Here is a 24,607-nt window from a genome sequence, read left to right on the forward strand (position 1 = left end):
GACCATCAGGCTGAGGTGGTTTTTGTCAGGTTTCTTCACTATAAAGTTATCATTTTTCAATACTGTATTCTTGGGAAGAAAATCACTATGCACAACTCATTCTTAGGGAGTTGGGAGTTAACCTCTGCTTCTGGAGGGCAGGATATGTATATAAATTATTGGAAATTCTTCAGCATGGGAAGTTTGTCTATTCTCCCCCATTTATTTTTTCAATCATGTATATCAGTATGGATTCATGGATATTTATTTTATGTTTTGGGTTATAATTCACTACTACATTACTTATTTTGTTGCTCAAATTGTTCCAACTTCAGAGGAAGATATATTTTTAAATATAAAAACACTCTATCAAAGAACTAAGTCAACTTCAGTAATAGGAGAAAAATTTTTTCCCCTTAACTGGTCTCATTTATACCATTCTCTAGCAAATAAAATTTTGATTGCTTATAATATAAAGATTAGTGTTTGTTTTCTAATGTGCTAAGATCAGAGAACATATGACAAGTTTTCAAGGATGAGGTAGGCAATATGTGACTCAATGTGATAAGCAGTACCTTCCCCAGGCCTCTCTCTAAATCTCCGTGGTGACCCTGTGGCTCTTGGGATAAAGGTAACACTCTCAACACGGTTATTCTTGGGCTATGTGATATGGCCACTGTCACCTCCCTCACTGGGTTCCAGTTGCTAGGGCTTTTTAAAGTTCCTTTAACATATTATCATTCCCATGAAAAAACTTTGGCATATACTCATTTCTCTCTCTCTCTCTCTTTTTAAAAACGTCTCCTATCCCAAAGCCATGCCTTTTGCACAGATTTTCAGTAATATTTATCAGTTGGCTCACACAGTTGTGGTGGCTAGAAAGTCTTAAATTTATGGAGCAGGCTAGCAGTCTGGAAACTCAGACAGGAGTCAATGCTGTTATCTTCAGGTAGAATTTCTTCTCCAGGAAACGCCAGTTTTTGCTCTTTTGACCTTCAACTGATTGGGCGAGACCTACTCACATGATGAAAGGTAATTTTAAGTCACCTGACTATAGATGTTAATCATACCTACAGAATACCTTCACAGAAACACCTAGGCTAGTGTCAGATTCAATCACTGGGAACTGTAACTAACAGACACGTGGACAAGTAAGATCAACCATAACAGGGACTGAGACAGAAAAGTACAATGAGTGGAAAAACATCCTAATGATGGTTCAGTGAGAGGCTGGAATGGGGAAGAGGGAATGGAGGATGCATTTTAATTGGCGTGTTCATGGGGGGTGGGTGATGTCTGAGCCAAGAGATGGAAAAGTAAGGAAGGAAGAGGAATTTGTATTTGTACAAATTCCTAGATGATATTGATGAGGTTACCTTGGGGACCACACTTTGAGAATCACGGGTTTTAAGAGTTCACTTCTTACATTATGCAGTTAATCCTGGGAAGATCCCTTAACATTGCAGAATGTTTTTCCTCGAAATGCCTTCCTCACATGCCCTGAGAGTTTTGTTTGAGGAGGTGAAATCTTGAGAAGGAAGTTTTGAAAGATCCCAGGACTGCTAGGGCTGCTGTCAGAAAAAAATAAAGGGCTGCTGCAGATAAGGACCAGGCTTCCCTGGTGGCTCAATGGTAAAGAATTCACCTGCTAAGCAGGAGACACTGGTTCGATCCCTGGGTCAGGAAGATCCCCTGGAGAAGGAAGTGGCTACCCACTCCAGCATTCTTGTCTGTGAAATCCCATGCACAGAGGAGCTTGGCAGGCTACAGTCCATGGGGTCTCAGAAGAATTGGACATGACTGAGTGACTAAACAACAACAATAGGTAAGGACTGGCTTTCTTGGAAATGAAAAGAAACACAAGTTCCATCCACTTTTAATGAGTTATGAGACTGTGATTCTAGGTTATCACTCTGGGCAAGCGACTTAACCCTGTAGGAACTCAGTTCCCAATCAATACAAAGAAGAGGTTATAATGGGCAAGCAAGTCTGAAATGCACTGGGGTGAAATTCTGTGTAGTGAGATTGATTGGGAGGTGTGATTCAGGTCCTTTGTTATCAAATAGTGTATATGTGTTTTGTGCAAAGAAGAGGTTATTCCCATATTAATGTCCTTTTAATTCTCAAGTTTTTTTTTTTTAGAGTGGTGTGTTGCATAGCACTTTATTTTTTAATTGGAGGAAAATTGCTTTACAATGTTGTGTTGGTTTTTGCTATACAACAATGCAAATCAGCCATCAAGTCTTCTTATATTGGAGAAAAGTCTTGGTGCAACAAGGGTTGCAGAGAACCTAGGATTGGACAGACATTCAAGCTTTTCAGTCTCTTCCTTCATGTGGGTTGGCAGCAGGGAAGAGATTGTGGTGCATTAACGTAGGTGACCTCTAAGATCTTGTCCAGCCCTTACATCCTGGCTTGTCCCTATAGCCTGCTTACAATGCTCTTGATTTTGACCTAGTTTTATCATTAAAGTCACGAGACTGGTCCAGAGCACAGCTGCTACAGAGAAGTGGCTGGGAGTGGTCCATTTCCTGAGAGAATGTTCCTGATTCTCTGGAGCCAGGATCAATCTCCAAAGTCAGATGTTCTTTGCAAACCCCATGCGCCTGACTCTCCCATCCACTGCGCAGCCAAAAGTTGCCTTTCATGGCCTTGACACAGTTCCACGTGAGCTGCAGGTCAGGAAGCTGGGCTGGAGGGTGGAGGTCCCAGGAGCTTGAGACCTGGAGGAGTCTGGGGCTCTTTTAACTGAATACAACCTTTCTTCATCTCATCCGCACTGGACTTGATTTAGAGAGCAGTTAATGAAAGAACATGCCCATTTTCTCCCAATTCTGTTTTTAAAACATCAACAACAAACAACCATTTATATACACAAATGTTGCTGAAGGAGACATTTGATATTTTACAAGGGCTAAACCTCTTTATTCAAGGGTATAAACTGAAGCTCTCAGAGAACCTTTTGTTGACTTGTTTTAAAAATCTGTAATTTGACATATGAACAGTTATTAAGACATTTTATCCTGGTAGGCATCAAGTGTGTCCTTGAAAAGAAATAGTAGATATGTTGACTTACCTGGATCAGCAAATTTCACTCTTGTTAGTCTCAACTGTTATGGGAGCCTTTTTTTTTTTTCGTATTTATTAAAGCAGTGCGGGGCAGAGTGCATGAGAAGCTTCAGTTCCTTAAAGGAAAATAAATGTTACCATTATGCTGAAAAGCAGGTCTCATGGAATAAGAGAGTATTCACTGTGACTTCAAATTTGTAGGCCAGTTGTTTCTTTGGATGAAATGTGAAGCAAATCTCAAGACTTTCTGATTACTTCAAGTAATAGAGGACCTCTGCTGCTGCTGCTGCTGCTGCTGCTGCTGCTGCTGAGTCACTTCAGTTGTGTCCGACTCTGTGCGACTACTCACCAGTTAATATACCCAGTCCCATGTGAGGGGCTTCCCTGATGAATCTGCCTGCAATGCAGGAGACCTGGGTTCAATCCCTGGGTCAGGAAGATCCCCTGGAGAAGGAAATGGCAACCCACTCTAGTATTCTTGCCTGAAGAATTTAGTGGACGGAGGAGCCTGGCAGGCTAGAGTCCATGGCGTCGCAAAGAGCTGGATATGACTGAGCGACTAAACACACACACATATACATATTGCTGAGAATAGTGTTTTACAGGGGTAATTTTCAACTGATGGTTAAGACTGCCCATGCTCTCATTTATTCACTTTGTTAATATCAATATTTGTATTTGAAAAACCTCATCAATTACTTAACTGTAATTGGCAAGGAAGAACACACAAGTCATGGTAAATCTGTTGAGGTACTTGATATGCTTTGGTTCTAGCTAACTGTTGAGAAAGACTCCCATGTGAATGTCAAATCATATGAGTTTCACATAATATTCCATCTCCTGTCTTTCCCCAGTTCATGTTCGAATAAGTTTGCTATGTGCAGTGGGATAAAGGGCAGTTGGCTTCTTTTTCCTTCCTTACATTACTTTGTGCCGCTTGCCAGTTGAATTTCTGATCTCTCGAGGATTGAAGGGCTTCCCTAGTGGCTCAGATAGTGAAGAATCTGCCCACAATGCAGGAGACCCAGGTTTGAACCCTGGGTTGGGAAGACCCCCTGGAGAAGGGACTGGAAACCCACTCCAGTATTCTTGCTTGGAGAATTCCATGGACAGAAGAGCTTGGTGGGCTACAAGTCCATGGGGTTGCAAAGAGTCAGACACGACTGAGCAGCTAACACTCCCACTTTCAGGGTTGAGAGGGGTGGGTTAGAAGCAGAGGAAAGGGCCAGGAAGTACTGTGGTGAGCTGGTGTTGTGATTTCTGGATCTGGCAGGTGTTTGAAGCTCGTGTATGGTGCTTCTGATTAACACCCTGTACCCCAGTTCTGGGGACCTCTCACCTGTGGATCCCTCCATGCAGGTAAGGTCACATTCTCTGGCTGGTAACAGATGTTTCCCCTCAGCCTTGGGAATCAACATTGCTCTTGTTTCTGAGGTTACCTCTCCACTTTAGGCATTTCTTGTGGGCTAGATACAAATTGAAGCTGCAAGTGGTTCTCTCCTGCCTGTTGCCCATATTAGCTCCATCCTTTGCCTCCATAGACTTTGGGAGCACAGCCCAGTCCCAACACAGCCCGCTTTCCTTGCTTGCTATCAGAGCAGTGAGCCAAGGTCTTTTGTCCCTAAGATTTCCAGTGGATCAGACACATGAGGCCATTGTGTCTGCCAGTTCTCAAGAGATACTTATCTAATCTTTTTTATTTTTTTTTAAAGGTTTTTCTGATGTGGGCCATTTTTAAAGTCTTTGTTGAATTGGTTACAATATTGCTTCTGTTTTATGTTTTGGTTTGGGGGCCAGGAGGCATGTAGCATCTTAGCTTCCTGACCAGGCGCTAATGGAAAGCAAAGCCTTAACCACTGGACCAGCAGGGAAGTGGTTTGTTGAATCTTCTAAAGGTGTGTTAAGGCTGCTGTCCCTGGGCTTAAGATGAGGGTGGACACATTCTGCCTCTTCCAGTTTAGGGAGAGGCACAGCAAACCACTTTCTCCCCAAATTCTCCCTTTTCTTGACTCCTTTCATATCTTGATGTGTGATAGGAAAGAGTAAAATCCTCTTTGCTAACTGCTTTGTTTTTCCAAACACTGCTTGGTGACTTAAACTTGCTGTTGGATTGAGCCATCTATTATTCACGGAGCTTGGCTCAACTCTGGGACTAAACAGCTCCATTTTAACATTTTGTTTGTAGATATATGCATAAAAGTGAAAACTGAAAGTGAAAGTTGCTCAGTCATGTCCGACTCTTTGCGACCCCAGGGACTATACAGTCCATGGAATTCTCCAGGCCAGAATAGTGGAGTGGGTAGCCTTTTCCTTCTCCAGGGGATCTTCCCAATCCAGGGATCCAACCCAGGTCTCCCATATGCAGACAGATTCTTTACCAGCTGAACTACAAGGGAAACCAGATACATTTAACCAAATGAACATGGGGCGGTTTTTTCCTACTGACCATCCAATCACTTAATTCAGTTAATAAAGAGACTGAATTAATGAGGTCAAACTTTGTCCACCAGGAGTCTCCATCGTGTCATCCTGACTTGATTCCTGAACTTAATCTCCACCTTCAAGGAATATCTAACATTGTTTGGCAAAATTGGCCTTATAGTTGGAGTTTCTGGACTCGAATGAAAGACAGTATAGAGTTGGATATCATGAGATTTCCCAAAAGGACCATTAATAATAACTGCTATTTATGATCATGGGGATTTATGGTGATTGAGTAAAACAGTTGCTTCTGGTTATGCACAGAGAAAGCCAGCTGGTCTGCTGCTGTGTATACGGTACTGGGCGGCCTCAGAGGCATTCTGTTCATTCCTCTTGACTTTGTCAGCAGTGTGGTAGACCTGGGGTCACTGGGCCACATTGTTACAGATATCCTAAAGGTCATTGAGAGAAGGCCATGGTGGACTGAGCTGAGATGCAAAGATCTCAGAGGTGACTCAGTGCAGCTACCACAAAGAGCCTTTCCTGAGCTGTAAGGCAGGGTGGGGACACTTGAAGACATGTGGTTCCCAGGGCATCTGTCGATCAGAACATCTCTTCTCACCCTATACTTCTTGAGGCAGAGATATTCCATATTTCAGATAGTAATAAACATCTGGTCAATGCTATATAGTCAAAGCTGTGGTTTTTTCTGCAGTCATGTACAAATGTGAGAGTTGGGCCACAAAAAAGGCTGAGTGCCGAAGAATTGATGCTTTTGAACTGTGGTACTGGAGAAGACTCTTGAGAGTCCCTTGAACTGCGAGGAGATCAAACCAGTCGATCCTAAGGAAAATCAACCCTGAATATTGATTGGAAGGACTGATGCTGAAGCTGAAGCTCCAATACTTTGGCTACCTGATGTCAAGAGCTGACTCATTGGAAAAGACCCTGATTGGGAACGATTGAAGGCAGGAGGAGAAGGGGGTGACAGAGGACAAGATGGTTGGATTGCATTATCAACTCAATGGACATAAGTGTGAGCAAACTTTGGGAGATGGTGAAGGACAGGAAAGCCTGGCGTGCTGCAGTCCATAGAGTCCCAAAGAGTCAGACACAACTTAGCAGCTGAACAATAACAACAATGCTGTATAACTCAAAACAACAGGCTTGTTGTTGTTATGCAGTCACTCAGTTGTGTCTGACTCTTCACAACCCCATGGACTGCAGCACATCAGGCTTCCCTGTCCTTCACCATCTCCTGGAGTTTGCTTGAACTCATGTCCATTGAGTCAGTGATGCCATCCAACCATCTCGTCCTCTGTTGTTCCCTCTTCCTCCTGTCTTCAATCTTTCCCAGCATTAGGGTCTTTTCCACTGAGTCAGCTCTTGACATCGGGTGGCCAAAATATTGGAGCTTCAGCTTCAGCATCGGTCCTTTAAATGAATATTCAGGCTTGATTTCTTTAAGGTTTGATCTCTGATTTGATCTCCTTGCAATCCAAGGGACTCTCAAGAGTTTTATTCAACACCACAGTTTAAAAGCATCAATTCTTCGGCACTCAGCCTTCTTTATGGTCCAACTCTCAACATGCATAAATGTGCTCAGTTGCTCAGTTGTGTTCGACTCCTGCCATCCAAAGACTGAAGCCCGCCAGGCTCCTCTGTCCATGGGATTCTCCAGGCAAGAAAACTGGAGTGGGTTGCTATTTCCTTCTCCATCCATACATGACTACTGGAAAAACCATAGCTTTGACTCTGTGAACCCTTGTCGGCAAAGTGATGTCTCTGTTTTTTTATAAGAAAAATTTTTGCTTTATATTGGACTATATAGTTCATCTACAATGTTGTGTTAGTTTCAAATGTGCTGCAAAGTGATTCAGTTATACACATATCTATTCTTTTCCAAATTCTTTTTCTATTTAGGTTATTAGAGAATATTAAGCAGCTCCCTGTGCTATATGCTATTTAATAGTTCCTTGTTGATTATCTATTAGTGTGTATGCGTCAATCCCAAACTCCCAGTCTATTCTTCCCACCCCAACCCTTCATTCCTGCTAACCAAAAATTCATTTTCTATGTATGTCAGTTTGTGTTTTATAAATAAGTTCATTCGCATCATTTTTTTTTTTGGATCCACAAATAAGCGATATTATATGATATTTGTCTTTCTCTGACTTACTTCACTTAGTATAACAATCTCCAGACACATCCATGTTGGTGCAAACAGCATTATTTCATGCTTTTTAATGGCTGAGTCTGCATTGTGTGTATGTACCACATCTTCTTTATCCATTTCTCTGTAGATGGAATGTCTTTGCTGTCTAGGTTTGTCATAGCTTTTCTTGCAAGGAGCAAGCATCTTTCAATTTCATGAATGCAGTCACTGATCACAGTGATTTTGGAGCCTAAGAAAATAAAGTCTGTCACTGTTTCCATTGCTTCCCCACCTATTTGCCATGATCAGATCCCATGAACCTAGTTTTTTGAAGGTTGAGTTAATTAATTCATTCATTCATGTATTCTTTTCCAATATATATAATGAGGAGCAAATATGTGCCAGGTGGTAAGCAAAGGACTCACAAGCTTCTCAACATCTAGTAAGAAACACAAAACAGAAACAATACGTGTAATTCAAAGTGACAAATCCTGTAATAGCAGGTCACCTACCTACTCCCCATGAAGAATTAGATCTGGTTCAGATGTTAATTTTAGATCATGTACTTGTGAGATAAAAACATTTAAAAAATATTAGGGGAATACAATGTTATCTTTAATGCTAGGTTGTTTAATTTTCTTTTAATTGATTTCTAAAAATTGGGAATAGAATGTATTTGACTGTGGAAAGAAGTCATATCAAATCTCCTTTGACATTTATGTGATGGATCAGAAAGCTTATGAATACATAGCAATAGAGTTTTCTTCTAATGTAAAAATAACTATTTGGCTTCTTTTGCAAAAATGAAAAATTAGTCATAAATATAAAACCTCTTTTTTTTTCCATTAAAAATACATTGAAGGTCACAATGTATTCCTGTCTTTTATTGGTACCCACATTCTTCAGATTCACTGGTTGTATTTATTGATAGAACATAACTGGCAAGACTAAAACATGGTTTAAAAAATGGGTGGTTTGTGGTTTGAACTTAATTGATAATCTGTACATAAAGGGATTTCAAATTAGACTGTGGACACATTTGCCATTTGAGTCGCAAGCATTTTAGCTGTATATCAAAGCATCTTCATACCTGATACTTACAGTACTTCAAAATATTTCTTTTTATTTTTGTGAAAGCCACAGTCCTTTTCCTGTCATGGCAGCCAAGATTTTGTCAACAATCTACCACTTATTTACAGAGGTTTAAAATTTGATGAGGAGTATTTACTTGTCTGTACAATGCCTCCGGGGGAGCCGTAGAAGGTAGTTTTAGCAATGAGTCTGAAAACATTGTAAAATAGTTAAAACTGGCATTTCAACAATTCATTCCTCAAACACACTGGATTCATAAGTGAGTCTCTGTTTTTCAAGTTTACATAGCTTGCTTCTGGTGTTAATGCTCTATTCCACACCTAAGGTGCCACTATGCAGAGTTATTTTTCATCCTCAGAGAAGCAGTCCTGATTTGCGCCCAATTTCAATGAGGTTGTGCTAAGCAAACTGTCATTTTGGAATGGCAATAAGCAAGGAAGGCTGCAACAACAACTCTTTATTTCATCTAAAACCTTCTGGTACCACGACCCTGGCTTTTATCATGCTTTCTATTACTTTTAATACATCATTAGCTTTTATTTCTGGGGCCCCTGTAATTGTCAACTACTGGAAAAATAATGGTGGAAGCTGGCAAGAAGAACATGCATTTCCTACATCATTGCATTTAATCTTGCAACGATTCTTTGATCTCAAAAACTTTAATTTGTCCAAATTCACTCAGCCTCTGAGTGGTCAACCTAATATTCAGACTAAAACATATGAAAAGATGCTCATCCTCACTCATAGTAAAAAAAGTACAAATTAAAACTGAACAGAGATATTTTGAGAAATATCACAAGTTCAAAGATCCATCATATATGTGAGGGTGTAGGAGTTCAACCACTTCTACAGAGGGCATTTAGGCAACACCTACTAAAATGTTGCTTCCAGGCTTCCCAGGTGGCTCAGTGGTAAAGAATCTGCCTGCCAATTCTGGAGATGTGGGTTTTATTCCTGGGTTGGGATGATCCCCTGGAGAGGGGAATAGCAGCCTGCTCCAGTATTCTTGCCTGGGAAATCCCATGGACAGAAGAGCTTGTGGGGTACAGTCCATGGAGTTGCCAGAGGTTGTACATGACTTAGCAACTAAGCACACACAAGCTAAGATGAATAATGTGCATATTAATCCTATAAGAATTGACTTATGTACAAGATTATTAATTGTAGCATTGTTGACAATTGCAAAAGACTGGGGACAAATTAACTGCCCTGAATGGGGAACTGGCAAAATAAATTATGATTCTTTTAAACAATGGAATATTATGCAGCCATAAAAATGAGGGATATATTTACATAGCAAAACAGGGAGATATATTGTTAATGAAAACAAACATGATACAAAATGGAGTATGTGTTACTATTTTTAAAAAAGGATGTGGAAATGTGTGTGTTCTATATGTATGGAATATCTTTGGAAGGAGTCTTTTAAAAACAGGTAACACCTGTTGCCTCTAGAAAGGGGAAATTGGCAGGTGGCACACAGGGGTGGGAGGAGATTCTGTCAAAATGGTTATGGAAATATCTATTGAAGATTAAAACACTGACTCCATTATGTACTCAAAAATGAAGGAAAAACAAATTTTAAATAAAATAATACCTGTAAAGCACATGCTAGATTCTCAATGAACAGTCATCAGGCTTTACCTTAGGCTTCTAGTAAGATATCAATAAAGAAATCAACTCTAGAGAAAGGCTGTTTTGGGATATCTTCATTGTAGTCAAACCAATCCAAAAGAAAAGTCTCCAAAACTGAGTATTAGCTCATGCTGCACTAGCCCACTGTGAACAGAAATAATCCCCACCCCCACCCCCCCAACAGCCGAGCTTATAGAAAGGCTAAGGCAATCTGATTTCTTTTGCCAACCTCTTTCCTCCCCACATACAGACAAAGCCGGGGGAGGGGTGTGGGGTGGCAGATGATGAAACTTCCAAGAATATACACAAAGCTATTATAGCCATTGTGAGGCAACTACAGGCTCAGAGTCATGAGATTCTGGTTGAGTTTCTACAAAAACTTCTTTAAACAATGTGAAGAGTTTGAAACTGGAGTTGCAACTGACCAGTCAGCAAATGCTAGATTACCCAAAATGGTAATCGGGCTGGTGGGCAGAGATGGAAAAGTATGTTAAGTATAGAGTGAAGGGTGAATTTGGGTTGATTGGGAAACATTCATCTGAATGAATGCAGCATTTATTTTCAAGAATAAGCATGTCCAGATTCATGAGCAAGAGCTATATTTAGTTTAATTTTTCTTACGCCCATTCTGAAAAAGCTAAATTACCACGTCAGAGTCAAAGATCACATTTTACATGAAAGAGAAACCAATGGGAAAGGGACTGTTAGACCTAAATTTTTCCTTGTTTTACACAAGCACTCAGAAAATGACCTTATTGCTTTTTATGGTCTTCTGCCTCTAGCATCTCAATGTACTGAGGGAGTAAATTTTAGGTGTTTGCAATAGATTCACCTTCAGTTTTCCTTTGGGAAGTAACTGCAATGAAACATATCCTATGAAAGCCACAACTTTGCTCCCAGGCACTGTGTGGGCTTGTTTATTACAGATCATTAGTTGCTTACACAAAAACAAAGACCATCCAGGTGAGAATAAGGACATATCCCTGTTGGAATGTGAAGAACAGTTCATTCAGGCACCCTGGGGGTTAACCAAGAGATAGTTTGGAATTTTTGAAATCCTTGAGAAAGAAAAGGGCAGGATATGCTTTACTTACAGATAGCTCCTCCCAGGCCCTTTTGCAATTCTACAAGTAGAGATTTCTCTAGTTTAATAAGATTTACCATTTAAAAAAATTCAAATACCTGCATGTGAAGTGAGAGTGGAAATTAGTTCAATCAGATACATTCCTGTAAACTACAGGCTGAAGTTAAGACTTTGAACAAGCTAGAATTTGGAAGAGATGGGGTTGGGAGAGTGGACAGTTGTACAACTTGAACTCTGGGCACCCTGCTCCAAATCAAGGTCTGAGAAGCTTGTGTTGAAGGAGTGTTGTGACTGGGACTGTTGAAAGGGGAGGCAAGGGAGTTGAGGCCACACATCACATGTGGGAGAGAAAAGAATGACTGGGCAGGATTTTTTTTTTTTTTTTCTGAATTCTGATTAAAATTCTGGGTCTCACTGGGGTGATCTATGTTGATTAGGGCTGGTCTCAGAGAAGAGGCAGGCTTGATAGTAGATAGGGAAGAGGTAGATGTTTTAAGGACAGAAAATTGAGAAGGGCAGGATGGAGAACACGGGAAGAAAAAGATAATTTGTACATTTTAGCCGTTCATTAGCATTTGGCATAGAAGTTTGTGGAATTATTTTTTTCTTCACATTTATGTACAAAAGTTGCTGGAAAGTGTCACAAAAAATAATGTCTTTATTTGAGAATCAACGAAAAGTTTGCCACTATATTTTTCTGAATCCAGTGTTTATAATGTTATACCCAACAATTTTTCCAGTTCTTTTAAGAAGCTTTGGTTTTTAGGAAGGTGAGCACTTTTGGATCATAATGTAATTCCCCTGATGAGTATGACAGCAAAATGGAAAGGTACTTGAGTGTCTTTCAAATTAGATTCTCTTGGAAATTGGAATGTGTCAAATACAGTGAAGCATTTTTTAGGTTAGGGATGCTCTATTTGCAAGTTTGTACAATTTACATGATACAGAAAGGATATAAAGTTTTTCTCCAGCTCCAGTTTTTCTCCAGTTTGATTCAAATGATAGATATATTAATAGGTATCAGGGTCAGACCTTAATAAACTCTATTCTAAGAGTAATGCATGAGAAGTCATTTCTTTATGTTTCACAAGGCAAGTTATTTCTCTGAACACAAGTTGTTTCAATATTTTAAGCTTACATTCTCAAACCCCTTCTCCCCATTTCTTTATCAGTGTTTTGAGAATGTGAAGCAATCTTGCTGTGTTTTCCAGAGTTGGAAGATTTTAAGACTCTAAGAATAGCCCACTGAACCACTAAATTACATCTTAATTTGATTATGCAGATCACAGCCCACATAAAAAGAAAGAAGGCACTATCAACATGAAGAGAATAGGGGTGGGGTAGGATGGGTGATACACCCTAAATTTGGAGATCCAGATTCTAGTTCAGGTGTTCTGGACTAGACATTCAACAAAAATGATCTTTCTTTATGGAGACAATTCAGGTTTGGACTTGACAACCCATAAAGGGGCCATTAATTCTAATAGCCTATTTGTATAAGATAAGAAATCTGAGTTGTTCTAGAAAATATGAATCTTCTTCCAGATTCTTCTCTAAGCTCTAGTTCTGAATTCTAGCCCTTAAAATCAGTTCTTTGGAATTAAGTTATTGAGGAATTGAGCTGGCAAAGCAAATGTGATATCAGGGAGAGGTTTAAACATTCATTATTAAAATAATATTTATTGGGGCCAAATATTCATCAGAAATTTACTAAGCAATGGGCTCATGATTTGGAAAAAGACAGTCCCTGTGTGCCTTTTAAAAATTTATAGGTCAGTGGGAGGATACAGAGGAATACACAGGAAATTCCAACAGCATGATAAGAGCAATGACCAGGGATTTTTAGGGAGCAATGGGCATTCACGGTCAGGCACACGGTAGAAAATCAAGGAAGGCTTCCTGGTGGATGTGATATCTGAAGGGAGACTTAAAGGATGCATAGGAGTAAGTCAGATGAAAAGGAATAGGAGGAAGATTCCAGGTAGAATGAATCAAAAATATGAATATTTAGATTCAGACAGAGTTGAGAGAGTCTGAAAAACTGGAAAATAATTCAGTATGGCAGGAGCGCAATATCTGTGGGAGAGAACTCTGGAGAAAGGAGAATAATAATTCAAGTCCCATTGCTCTTGAGATAGATTACTCTTTCCATAGTATGGTGAATGGACAGTGGTAGAAAAAGTCTGGAGGCATATCTTGGGAGAGAAGATAGTGGCCGGAAAATAATAACAGCAAGAAAATGCAATTGACTCAAAAGAGATCAAGGAGACAGAAATAAAAAAGATTTGTGAGAGATTAAACACAGGCAGGTCAAGGCTGAAGGCTGGATGTTTGTGGCTTGCACAATTACACGAATAGCAATGCTGTCTGCTGAGACAGGAAACAGAGGGAGGAATAGGTCTGGGGAAAAGAAACAGTAATTTTGAACAAAGTGAGCTGCTAATGGCAAGCACATAGTAGGTGCTCAAGAAGTCTTTATTGAATGAATGAACATGCAAGTAAAAATGTCTAAGAGGTATCTGGAATGGCTCCTGGCCAGCAGAGACCTTTTGGTTGGAGATTTCTATTTTAAAGTCTTCAATGTACAGGTGAAACTTAGAACTCTGGGAGTGGTGGAGACCCTCGAAAGGGAGAAGAATAGAGGGGCCAAGGGGGCCTGGAGCTGAACCCAGAGGAATATCAACAACTGTGGGCGGACAGAGGCAGGGATTCTCCTACGGGAGGCTGAGTAGGAGGGGCCGTTACTGCAGGACTAAATACAAAGGCCCTAGAAGTAAGCTCTTTGAGGGCACAGACATTTGTTGTTTATGTTTGGGTGGTGGCTGTGGACTTAATGTTGTCTTCCCTACATTCCTATGGTGAAACCCTAACCTCCCCTGTGATGGTATCTAGAGACAGAATCTTCAGGGAGTAATTAAGGTTAAATGAGGTCATGGGTGGAACCCTCATCCAACAGGACTGTCGCTTTCTGAGAAGAGAGAGCTCTGCCCACCAGGGCAGAAAGCCAGAAAGTGGGTCTTCAATAGACTCGATGAAGGTGGCATTCTGATATTGGACTTCTGGTGACCAGCCCCGTGCGAAAATTAACTCCTATTGTTTAAGCCATAAGGTCTATGGTCTTTTGTTACGGCAGCCTGAGCTGTCCAAGACAGGACCCAACATCTAGCAATGGTCCTGATAAATAGTAGGTAATCAGTATTTTTTGAGTGAACTGAATAAATGAGTTACTCTTTGGCATGTTCAATAAATATATCGCTCCTTTGAGACAGTAGGATTGTAATTGAGGGTCTTGAGAGATGGGGGAGAGAGTCCACTGGTTATAGCCATGGGTAGCCTGGGATCCTGGGACCTGAGGGAGCTGGTTATCTGGATGAGTGTGGTAACAAAATAGGAAGAAAGACCTGAAAAGATTCAAAATGCAAAAATCACCCCCCCTTTTAAAAAACCACTTGACTAAGGCTGGTTCTGAAATTTTGCCAGGTTTCTGGTTGGTTACTTGATGTGTGTGTGTGTGTGTGTGTATGTGTGTGTGTCTATAAAGGTCATCCTTAACAGTGCATGATACTATTTGAATCAACTTGAATTTAGGCACAATCTGAATACTTCTCTCCACAGAGAAGTAATACCCTACTCTGGCAATGAGATTCCTCAAGTAAACAATAGATAAAGGGAGGGAGAAGGGCACAGTGTAATAATAATTGGAATAATTGGAATTCTTTCATCACTCATGGCACTTATAGAGAAAGTACTTTCTTAACTGTCTTATGCTACATGTCTTATAGTTAAATTACATTAACGGTTTTCTAAAAAAATATAACATGAAAAGTTACTAAATTTTTTTAAGCTGGTGAATTAAATCTGAACCACTCACTGATTCACAATAAAGAGTAGCCATTCTGCCTAACAACCAAAAATCCAAACTACCCCATTGAGTTTTGGGTAGAAAGACAGGGAATTGTATCTGAGGTCCTGACTTTCATGAGAATTAGGATTTGGGGTTTGATTCTAGGCTTAAAAATTATTAAATTAAAAAAAAATGTAGATGGTCTGTTTAAGAACATGGTAAAGAATCCTGATTTCATTTGGCTCCTCATCATTAACTCGTATCTTGGCAGGCTTATGTAACACCTGATCAAGGAAAGCCTGTTATAGTTAAAAATGTCCCTGAATAGAGTGTAAGTAAAATTCTGGGGTTTTGAGGGAGCTGATCCCAGGCAGAGGGGTCTGACTGAGAGGATAGCTATGTACCTTGATGCCCTTACAATGCTGTGTGCCCGGCATCACGCTGTTGTACCAGTGGATGGAAACGGGGTATATTATGTGCTCCGGTATGAAAGAGGTCACGGTCCACATTTTGGGCCAGAAGGTAAAATAAATCTATGATGATAGCAATCATAGCAGTGGTTGCCTGGAGGGGTTGCATGTTGGCTTGAACAAGGCGTCAAGTGAAATTTCCTGAGTTATGGAAATACCGTAGGATTTCATGGAGACGGTTGTCATGTGCGCGTGTCCAAACTCATCAAGAATGAACACACAAGATATGTGCATTTCCCTGCATATCAAATTTACCTCATAAGACAAAAATCAAATGTCAGTTGAAAAAAAAAATCTAGGAGCTAATAAAAAGTCCTTAAATAGTATGAACCATTTTTAAAGGTGGAAACCTAACAGGAAATTCTTTTTCTTCTACTTTAGAAAAAAATAAATGGTGTCAAATAAATGTGCAGAAAAACCTCCCAAACAGAGCATTTTTATCATCAAAATAATGATCAGTTTGAACAGAGCTGGAGCCCCACATCTCAGACTGAAGGAACCATTTCTAGGAGTGGAAGTTATTTTGGAAATATTTCCACATTTAGTTTCTTTCATGTTTCTGTTGGAGGAATAATGTTTTTGTAAATGTAAAAAGCTTTTAATGGAGCTAGAGAAGAAACTTTGTTTGGTCACAGTATTATCTGGTTACGAACTAAAAATTCAGAGCTTTTTCGTGAATTATGCTGCCAAGAATTGCAGGCTTAATCCTCAAGATTGTATGAATTTAAATTTTGACTTTATGGCCTCAGTCAGTATGAGTATACCAAGATAATCATTTAGGAAAAACAGTTTGAAGATGGTAGAACATTACATGGAAAGTTAGCTTTTAGAGAGGGTTTATCCAGATAAGTATAATATTATTTTATCCTTTTAAGTATCTGGATGAATAAATTAGCCAATATTTGGTGACCTAATATGACTAGGCACAGTGCTAGGGACTCAGAAAATACCCAAATAACTCTTTGCAGACCTTGTCCTCAAGGAACTTCTGAGCAGGAGGGGATATATAATCTATATATTAACACAAGGAAGAATGTAACACATGCATGAGAAATATCCCTGGTGTTCAGAGGAGAGGAAATTACCTTTGAATAAAGAATAAAGGAAGGTACTTTTGTTGTGATAGCATTTAGGCTGAATTTTAAAAAAGACCTTCCCCAACAAGCCAGCAAAGCGGGGTTCTAGGCAGAGGGGATGTCATCAGGAAAGCTTTGAGTGCTTGGAGCCTCAAGTTTTTTTGTTTTTGTTTTTTACTTTGACTGAAGCACAGGTTACACATCAGGGGGAGATACACTAGACAAGATATTATGGGAAGAAAGGAAGGCCTGAACTCTGGAGGAAGCTGTAATCTGGGTGAAGAATGGAGCCGATCATGAGAAAATGGATCTCAAAACTGTAAAAACCAACAAAATATAAAGCAGCAAGATCTAGGAAGAAGTGTGCAGGGGCAGATGTCCCTAGGAGATCGTTTTGCCAGGTGAGGTAATGCAGGCAGGGCACAGGAGTGTCGGGGGAAGGGATAAATGGCAAAGCTAGAATGCTCAGGCATGCCAAAGGCTACAGAAAGCCTACAGGAGTGCCCTAGGCGACTGCAGGGATAATGATGCTAGTCACAGACTGGGGGGTTGGAGAGGAGCCCCATGTCTGGGGGAAGGGAGAATGATGACTCACATTTTCAACGAGCAGGCAATGCCCAGGAGACTGTTGGCAAAGTGGTCTGGAGATGCTCTCGATGGTGGAGCTACAGAAATAGACTTGACCCTAATTCCCCAGCAAATGCCAGGAAGTCAAGGATGGGAGTGTGAGCCTATGCAGCTGGGGAGGGGAGAGGAGGGAACCAGGCTGCAAGGTTGTTTGCCAGAAGCACTAGAAGAAAACTGGCAAGGTTCGCTGTCCTTTCCCACCCACCATCATCAAGCCTGGGTGATGATTCTTACCAGGAATAGGAAGAGAATATGGGCAAGAGAGTGTTCTGGAAAACTGACTTTATCGGACATCTGGGACTAACTTTGATGGTTAGTTGTAGAATAATCAAAGTCTGTGAAGAGATAATGAGACTTCTTATCCTTCCTATGTTCAAGGAGAACAGTTGCAAAGTTCTTTCCTCCCTCTTTCTCTCTTTTCTTTCTTCGTTCCCTTTTTTCCTCTCTGTCCTCCCCCTTCTTTCCCTTTCCTCTCCATTCTTTGCACATTCTTGGTTTTTTTTGGACTGGACTAGTGCATGCATGGCCATGGTTGGCCTAAAGGAGGAGTTAATATTCACAGCCATCGACAACAAAGGGTTCTGTGCTCTAATATTGCAATATTTTGGGACTTTCAAAGCACAAAATACTATTTGTATTATGACATTATTAACATTTTGGTAACTTTTTTAAAAATAACTTTTTACTTCTTCCTTTGTACTGGTCTTAAGAGCCACTCATAAATCTCTCCCTAACTGCATGAGGTACCAGGGCGAGAGACTGGCCACTCCTGGCATTGTGATTAGAACCATTTAATACCCAAGGCAGTGACTAATGTCTGGCAACAAAGGCTCCAGTAGGCGTCACATGTCCTTAGACACTGGGTGAGGGCCACTAGGAGCTCTTTCCCTGTGTGTTAGTACCATGGTCAACTGAAACGTTGAGAACCTGGAGGCTCTATGTGGGCATCATTGGGAAATAGACTCTCTACCCATGCTCAATGCCTCTACAACCAGAAAGCCTAAAGTCAGTGCCACACAAAGGTACCTACCTTTGTCTTATCTTCCTACTCTGGGACTTTAATGATATATTTTTTTCATGTTTACTGAAAGCAGTCAACTGAGCTATTCGTGGAAAGGTTTGTGGGTTTGGTTAACGAGGTGGAGGAATATTACATTTCAGTTGGAAACACATCCCTAGAATGCCAAAACATTTATTCCAAAGTCTGGTTTCCTAGTGCAATGGGAGGCACGGCAACAGTGTGTCTGTTCAGAGACAGGGGGATGGTGAGGAGGGACAGGGAGGGCTGGGGCCAGCAAGGCATCTGATCCAAGTGGATCCCAGAAGGCTTTTATTGTTAAATTATATTCTTCAGGAAAAACCACCCGTGTCACATTTTGTAAACTTGATATCCACGCACTTTTGACTGGCATTCTATTTTAGCCATAAGCCTGTGATTTCCAGCAAGCCTGCTTTCCCTCTTGCCTTGGATGGCAGCAGAAAGCGTGGCACACTTGCTAGGCTTCAGGTAGAAGGAGCAGAAAGGCTTGGGAGTGTTGGTTCCATCCAATAACGCTGACTTGAGTGTGCCACCCTGCTCCCCGTGAGCAGACAGCAAGCCTCTCCTTACTCTCCACTGCCATTCATCCAGCTCTGTGCGGCAGCCCAGCTGCTCTGTCTGCCGGGAGGGGCTGCCAAGTGCCCTGCCTACTGGCTGCTTCCCGATTCCCTGCCATCCCACATGCAAACACATCCCCACACGCTCTGCCTTGCTCACACCCGGAGCCACAGGCACATGGGAGCGCAGTCTTCCCTTCCTTCTAACTGTCTCAGCCCTTGACTTCTACAAGCCCATGGAACATTTCTGGAAAGACGCTCTTGATCCAGCAGGGTAGGACTGTTTTGATTTCTCTTTGCAGCTTTAGCATTTTGAGAAAGCAACTCACCTTTCTGACCAGTGTCTGTATCCGAGCAGGGAGATAAGGATTTGCTGTTTTCCCTGGGTTTGTGTGTGCATCTCCTTCTGCTTTCAGGACCCGTAGGGTTCTTTGTGTAATTTGCATAGAATTCGGCAGGTTCAGATTTTTCAGAGTCCTCTGAAGTGCTTGTGCATGGTGTTTTTTTTTTTTTTTTTCTTAAGATGTTTGAAAATTGAAAGTGTGATTTACGGAAACGAAGTCATCTGTAAAAAGATTGCTTTGGAAAGTAATGGTTGCTGGCCATAAAGAGAAATATCTGTGATTCATCTAATGTGTTTTTAACCCTTTCTTTGCTTATAATTCTAGTTATACTTATGGATGCTGAGCTCAGTTTTGGCTTCATAGTAAATCAGCTATATCTGCATATTATCCCCAAATGCTCTGTCTGTTCTTATAAGAATTAGGTAACCATGTACTTATTAGTATAAAGATATCCCCAGATATTACTGTCAGTGATGGCATCTTTGGCATTTACATATGACACAGAAATTTTGTCAGGTATTCCGTCAGGTGTTTGGGATAGCAATTAAAGCCAAGTAGCGGTTGTATCAGAGTTTATTAGACTGGGGACAAGGAAGTTTATTAAAAAGTATAAACTGTCCATGATTATAGGTGCACAATGTATTTACCATAATTTTTAAATATATATTTATACACATACATTATATATATACACACATTATATATTATATAATTTATTCTAATATATTATATATACATATATAATGTACTTGAGCAGGTTTAACTTTTAATGCAGTACCAAACTTTTTCCTGTTTCTTTTTCAATCTGGATATTTGAATCTGCATATCCTAGTCCAAAGGAACAGAAAGGCATCACTGACTTTCAAAATTTGTTGCTGAGATCATCAGTACAACATAATTGCTAAAGATGTGGTTAATGACCTGAGGTTCTGTTTTTTTTTATGGAAGGGTCACATTTCATATTCAGTTTTCTGAAGTTCTGGTTGCATAGTCCGTGGAAAGCATGAAGACCCATGTCCTCCTAACGGAAAGGTTTTGGTAAATCGTCATTCACATTAGAATTCCTAATGGACACAAGTACAGTACTGTGGTCCGACACAGACAAAGCGGGCCGGGAGAATCTCGGAAGATCGCGGCTGGAGGCGACCACTTCGGGAGAATTTTTTAGACGAGGGAAACTGAGGTCAGGTAGCACTCTCCTGAAGGCAAAACTCGGCTCTTCCTATACGTACACCTTGAATCTCCGCCCTCTTTCCCCGGATGCCTGCGATCAGTCTCTGCAGCTGCTAAATATAGCTGTCTGCACGGGCAACCGCACACCCTACTCTATCTGCCATATCTCAGTTACAGAGTGGTCCTCCCCAGGGTCATTCTATGTACACACTACGTATTTCCAGCCAACGAGGAGCGTGAATCAAACAGCACGGGAGACAAACAGAGATAGATTGGAGCCTGGCACGGGGCACATAAGGTAGCACGTTAGAGAAAGCTGGCCCCGGGATGAGTCTTCCGAGTTGGTTTGAAACCCGTCTTCTCCGGGCCACCTTTAGGAGATCCCTCGGCGCCCCCGCCCTCCTGCCGTGAAATCCAGCCTCTATCCAGCAGCGGCAAGTAAAGTAAAGTTCAGGGAAGCTGCTCTTTGGGATCGCTCCAAAACGAGTTGCGCGCCTGGAGTGATGTTGAAGGCAACGTCAGGGCCAGGCAGCAGCCCCTGGCCGGGGGCCAGCACCTTTGTCATGCCTTTGAGCTCGGGAGAGCGGTACTTAAAGTTGGAGACCCGAGCCCGCGAGTTGGCAGAGCGCGCTCGCGCAGGGCTGCACTTGCTCGCCTCCGGCCGCCGCCGCGCTCCTCGGGACGGGGCCGGCTCGCTGGGGCCCAGCCGGCGCTCGCGTCGCGGCGGGACATGCGCTGCGCCGCCTCTAACCGCGGGCTGTGCTCTTCTTCCAGGTGGCCGGCCGGCTGCTGAGCCCTCTGCCGCGGGGGGAGACGGTCTGCGGCCGGCCCGCGGCCGCTCATCATGACCATGACCCTGCACACCAAAGCGTCCGGCATGGCCCTGCTGCACCAGATCCAAGCCAACGAGCTGGAGCCCCTGAACCGCCCGCAGCTCAAGATCCCCCTGGAGCGGCCCCTGGGCGAGGTGTACATGGACAGCAGCAAGCCCGCCGTGTACAACTACCCCGAGGGCGCCGCGTACGACTTCAACGCCGCGGCCCCCGCCTCCGCGCCCGTCTACGGCCAGTCGGGCCTCCCCTACGGCCCCGGGTCCGAGGCGGCGGCGTTCGGCGCCAACGGCCTGGGGGCCTTCCCGCCGCTCAACAGCGTGTCTCCGAGCCCGCTGGTGCTGCTACACCCGCCTCCGCAGCCCCTCTCGCCCTTCCTGCACCCGCACGGCCAACAGGTGCCCTATTACCTGGAGAACGAGTCGAGCGGCTATGCGGTGCGCGAAGCCGGCCCTCCCGCCTACTACAGGTAACCCGCGCCGCCCGCCGCGCCCCGTCGGGGTGGTCGCCGCGCGCCGGGCGGCGGGAGGGAGCGGGGGCGAGGGGCCGCGAGGCGCGGAGGGAGGGGGGCCCGCAGGCCGCGGGGCTGGGCGCCCGGCCGCAGCCGCAGCCCGAGCCGGGGCCGCGCGACCCGAGGGCTAGCGCGCCGCCCGGCCTGGGATCTCGGTTGCATCTCGTGTTCTCGAGAGTCAAGTTCTCTGGCCCAGAAGCTTAAAAAAAAAAAAAAAAAAAAATTTTTTTTAATTTTTAATTTTTTTCCTTCTCCACCGCCCCCCCACCCCCATGTCTGCCTGAGACGCAGATCTGAAACCCCGTGTGCTTCCTAATTAAACAAATATTGGAAAACCGTGCAAAGCAGAGGTTTTTTTAGTTGGGGAGGGGGCCACCCCAGAGCCAATACACGTAAGGTGCTTTGAGTCCCTAGAAAAGGTCCCGCTTTGGTACTTAAGGCTGGAGGTGTTTGGGACTCGCTGAGCTCAGAATGTTATTTATTTATATTAGTAGTAGTATTTAACAATTTTGTTTTACTGTGCGTGCCAAATTTCCCTGCTGCTCGACTTTCGGGTTGGAAATACGCACGCTCTGAGAATGGTGACTATGGTGGTGGCAAAGGTAATTTCCTCGGGGAGCGATTCCTCGCAAGTCTTTCCCGCGTCCCACCTAGGAGGGCTGCGGGGCTGAAACGCGCCCCTCGGAAGACCCTAGAGTTGGATGGGTCTTAAGGAGTTTCTGATTTCTGATTTCTGAGTTTCCGGGCTGAGTCCATGTCAGAGCCCAGTGCTGGCAGAAGACTTCTGACATCCCGAGATTTATAAGTGTCCTGTGAGTTTGAAACATGCCACATCGAAGCATGAGTGTTTTGAAATACTTTCCTGCCAGCTAAGTTTCATTTCTGGCCTACGGGGCACAGAATGCCCCCGGGAGTGCTGTGCCCGAGTTCAGCCCGGTTCTGTGCTTTTCCTTCAGAGGAAGAAGCAGATGGTTCAGGGCACACAGGGACACTTTCGTGACTTAGAGGCAAATATGTTGTGTCTTCGTTTTCTTTCTTTTTTTCTTTTCTTTTTCGTAGAGATGACACTTTCCTTCTCCCTTCTTGCTCTCATTTTCCCTTTGACAATTTCTCCCTTCTTTTCCTGGTGGACTCCAAAAGGGCTTAGGCAGGTGGTCCTGGGGAATACCAGTGCTCTAGGTGCTGCTGGACAGGGGTGCCCTGGAGTGGGTTTGAGAGACCTCAGGGTACCCACGTGGCTGGGCACTGAGTTAGGCACTGCCTGATTGTACACTGGTGTCTGGACCTGCCTGTCATCCTTAACCCAGACCCTTCTATATTGCAAGCTGGGATGATTTTCCATTCAGTGTTCTATTTCCAGAGAGATTTATAGTAGAAGCAGTAGGAGGAAGGTGCCAGGTGGCCCCAGAAAATTTGAAGGGGGGATCATGGGCTATCTGAGCACACCCCACATCCTTTAGCTCCTCAAAAGACTTTAGAACACCCCACAGCCAGGCAGGTCCAGCCTGAGTTATTCCTTAGAAGACTCACTAGGATGAACAAAACTTTCACAAGTTGGTGTCTGTCAAATTCATTTAACTTGTTTTAATTCAGGGTTAAAATGGAAAATGAAAAAGAATTTATTCTGCCTGCTTTTTTGTTTTTTTTTAAAGTGTTAGAACAAAATCTAACGATTAAGTCTGATTCACACCTTTTAAACTCCTTGATGTGAAGGAAGGCATTGGTATGATGTGAGTTCCATAACCTCCTGGTAGACTCCAGAAACTATTTTCTTTTCCATTTAATTTTCAGTTCTTTTATTGCAAATTAATGCCACTGAATTTCAATGGACACTAATGAGACTGCTTCTCAGTGGATTATTTACTGCCTTGCCAGTAATTACAAAGTGAGCATGGTCAAATGAAGAGGGGATCACATTTTATTCAAAATTGTTCATCATCCCAGTGGCAAATAATATCCCTATAATATGCCCCATCTTAAACTTTTTGCATTAGATAATATTCTTGTACTTTTAAAAAAAGAAAAAGGGAACTTTCAAAAATAATAAAGATAAAAAACTCTGTATGGGATTCTGGATGGAAATTCATTTTTAGAATAATTTTTTCCTTTGGCATTTATTTTCCATAACATCCTTTTTTTGATGTTTGAATTTTGCCTTTTATTACCCATGGAGGAAAAGAAGACTCTATGAAATAGAATTATTTTAAATAGACAGACGTCACGTAATATTCTCCCCCTCTCAGTTTTACTGTTTGAATGACTGGGTGAAAAGAAAAGAGCTGGTTAGATTCTTTTAGGAACCCTTAGTTTTCTTCAATAGTTATCAAAAGTTTTGGGGCCAAAAGCAAGTGTTTTTAGATGGCTTGTCATGATCCAGAGGATCATGAGATTAGTTTAGTGAGTCTAGAACATTTTTTTAAAGGAATGAAATATTAAAAAAAATAGAAAATACTCAAGTGGGTAATGTCTAATAAGAGCAGATTTTGTTCCCTGACTATTTTAATTATCCATGCTTAAGTGTGCTGGCTGTGATTAAAATGTATTTCTTACTCTGGTTTGAGGTAAAGAAGTTTGAAAGCTACTGACCTAAAATGTTATGGTCAGTAGAAACCAGGTAAGTGCCTGGTTGTTTTATAGACACAAACCAAAAAAACAGTTTTGATTGTTTCTATTTTATTTTTTGCTTACAAATCAGCTGGTG

The 24,607-nt window shown here is 42.2% G+C and overlaps 1 protein-coding gene across 2 annotated transcripts in view; it reads left to right on the forward strand.

Annotated features, from left to right (window-relative positions):
* Positions 1–24,607, forward strand: part of ESR1 (estrogen receptor 1) — a 415,900-nt gene that overhangs the window by 100,437 nt on the left and 290,856 nt on the right. Inside the window, 2 exon segments of one of the 2 annotated variants that reach the window (NM_001001443.1) lie at positions 19,241–19,322; positions 21,340–21,864. In NM_001001443.1, coding sequence (NP_001001443.1) covers positions 21,410–21,864 — 455 coding nt within the window. In that variant the 5' untranslated portion in view covers positions 19,241–19,322; positions 21,340–21,409. 2 annotated transcript variants of the gene reach the window in all.

This window comes from Bos taurus, chromosome 9 (assembly GCF_002263795.3).
Source record: "Bos taurus isolate L1 Dominette 01449 registration number 42190680 breed Hereford chromosome 9, ARS-UCD2.0, whole genome shotgun sequence".
Taxonomy (NCBI): Eukaryota; Metazoa; Chordata; class Mammalia; order Artiodactyla; family Bovidae; genus Bos; species Bos taurus.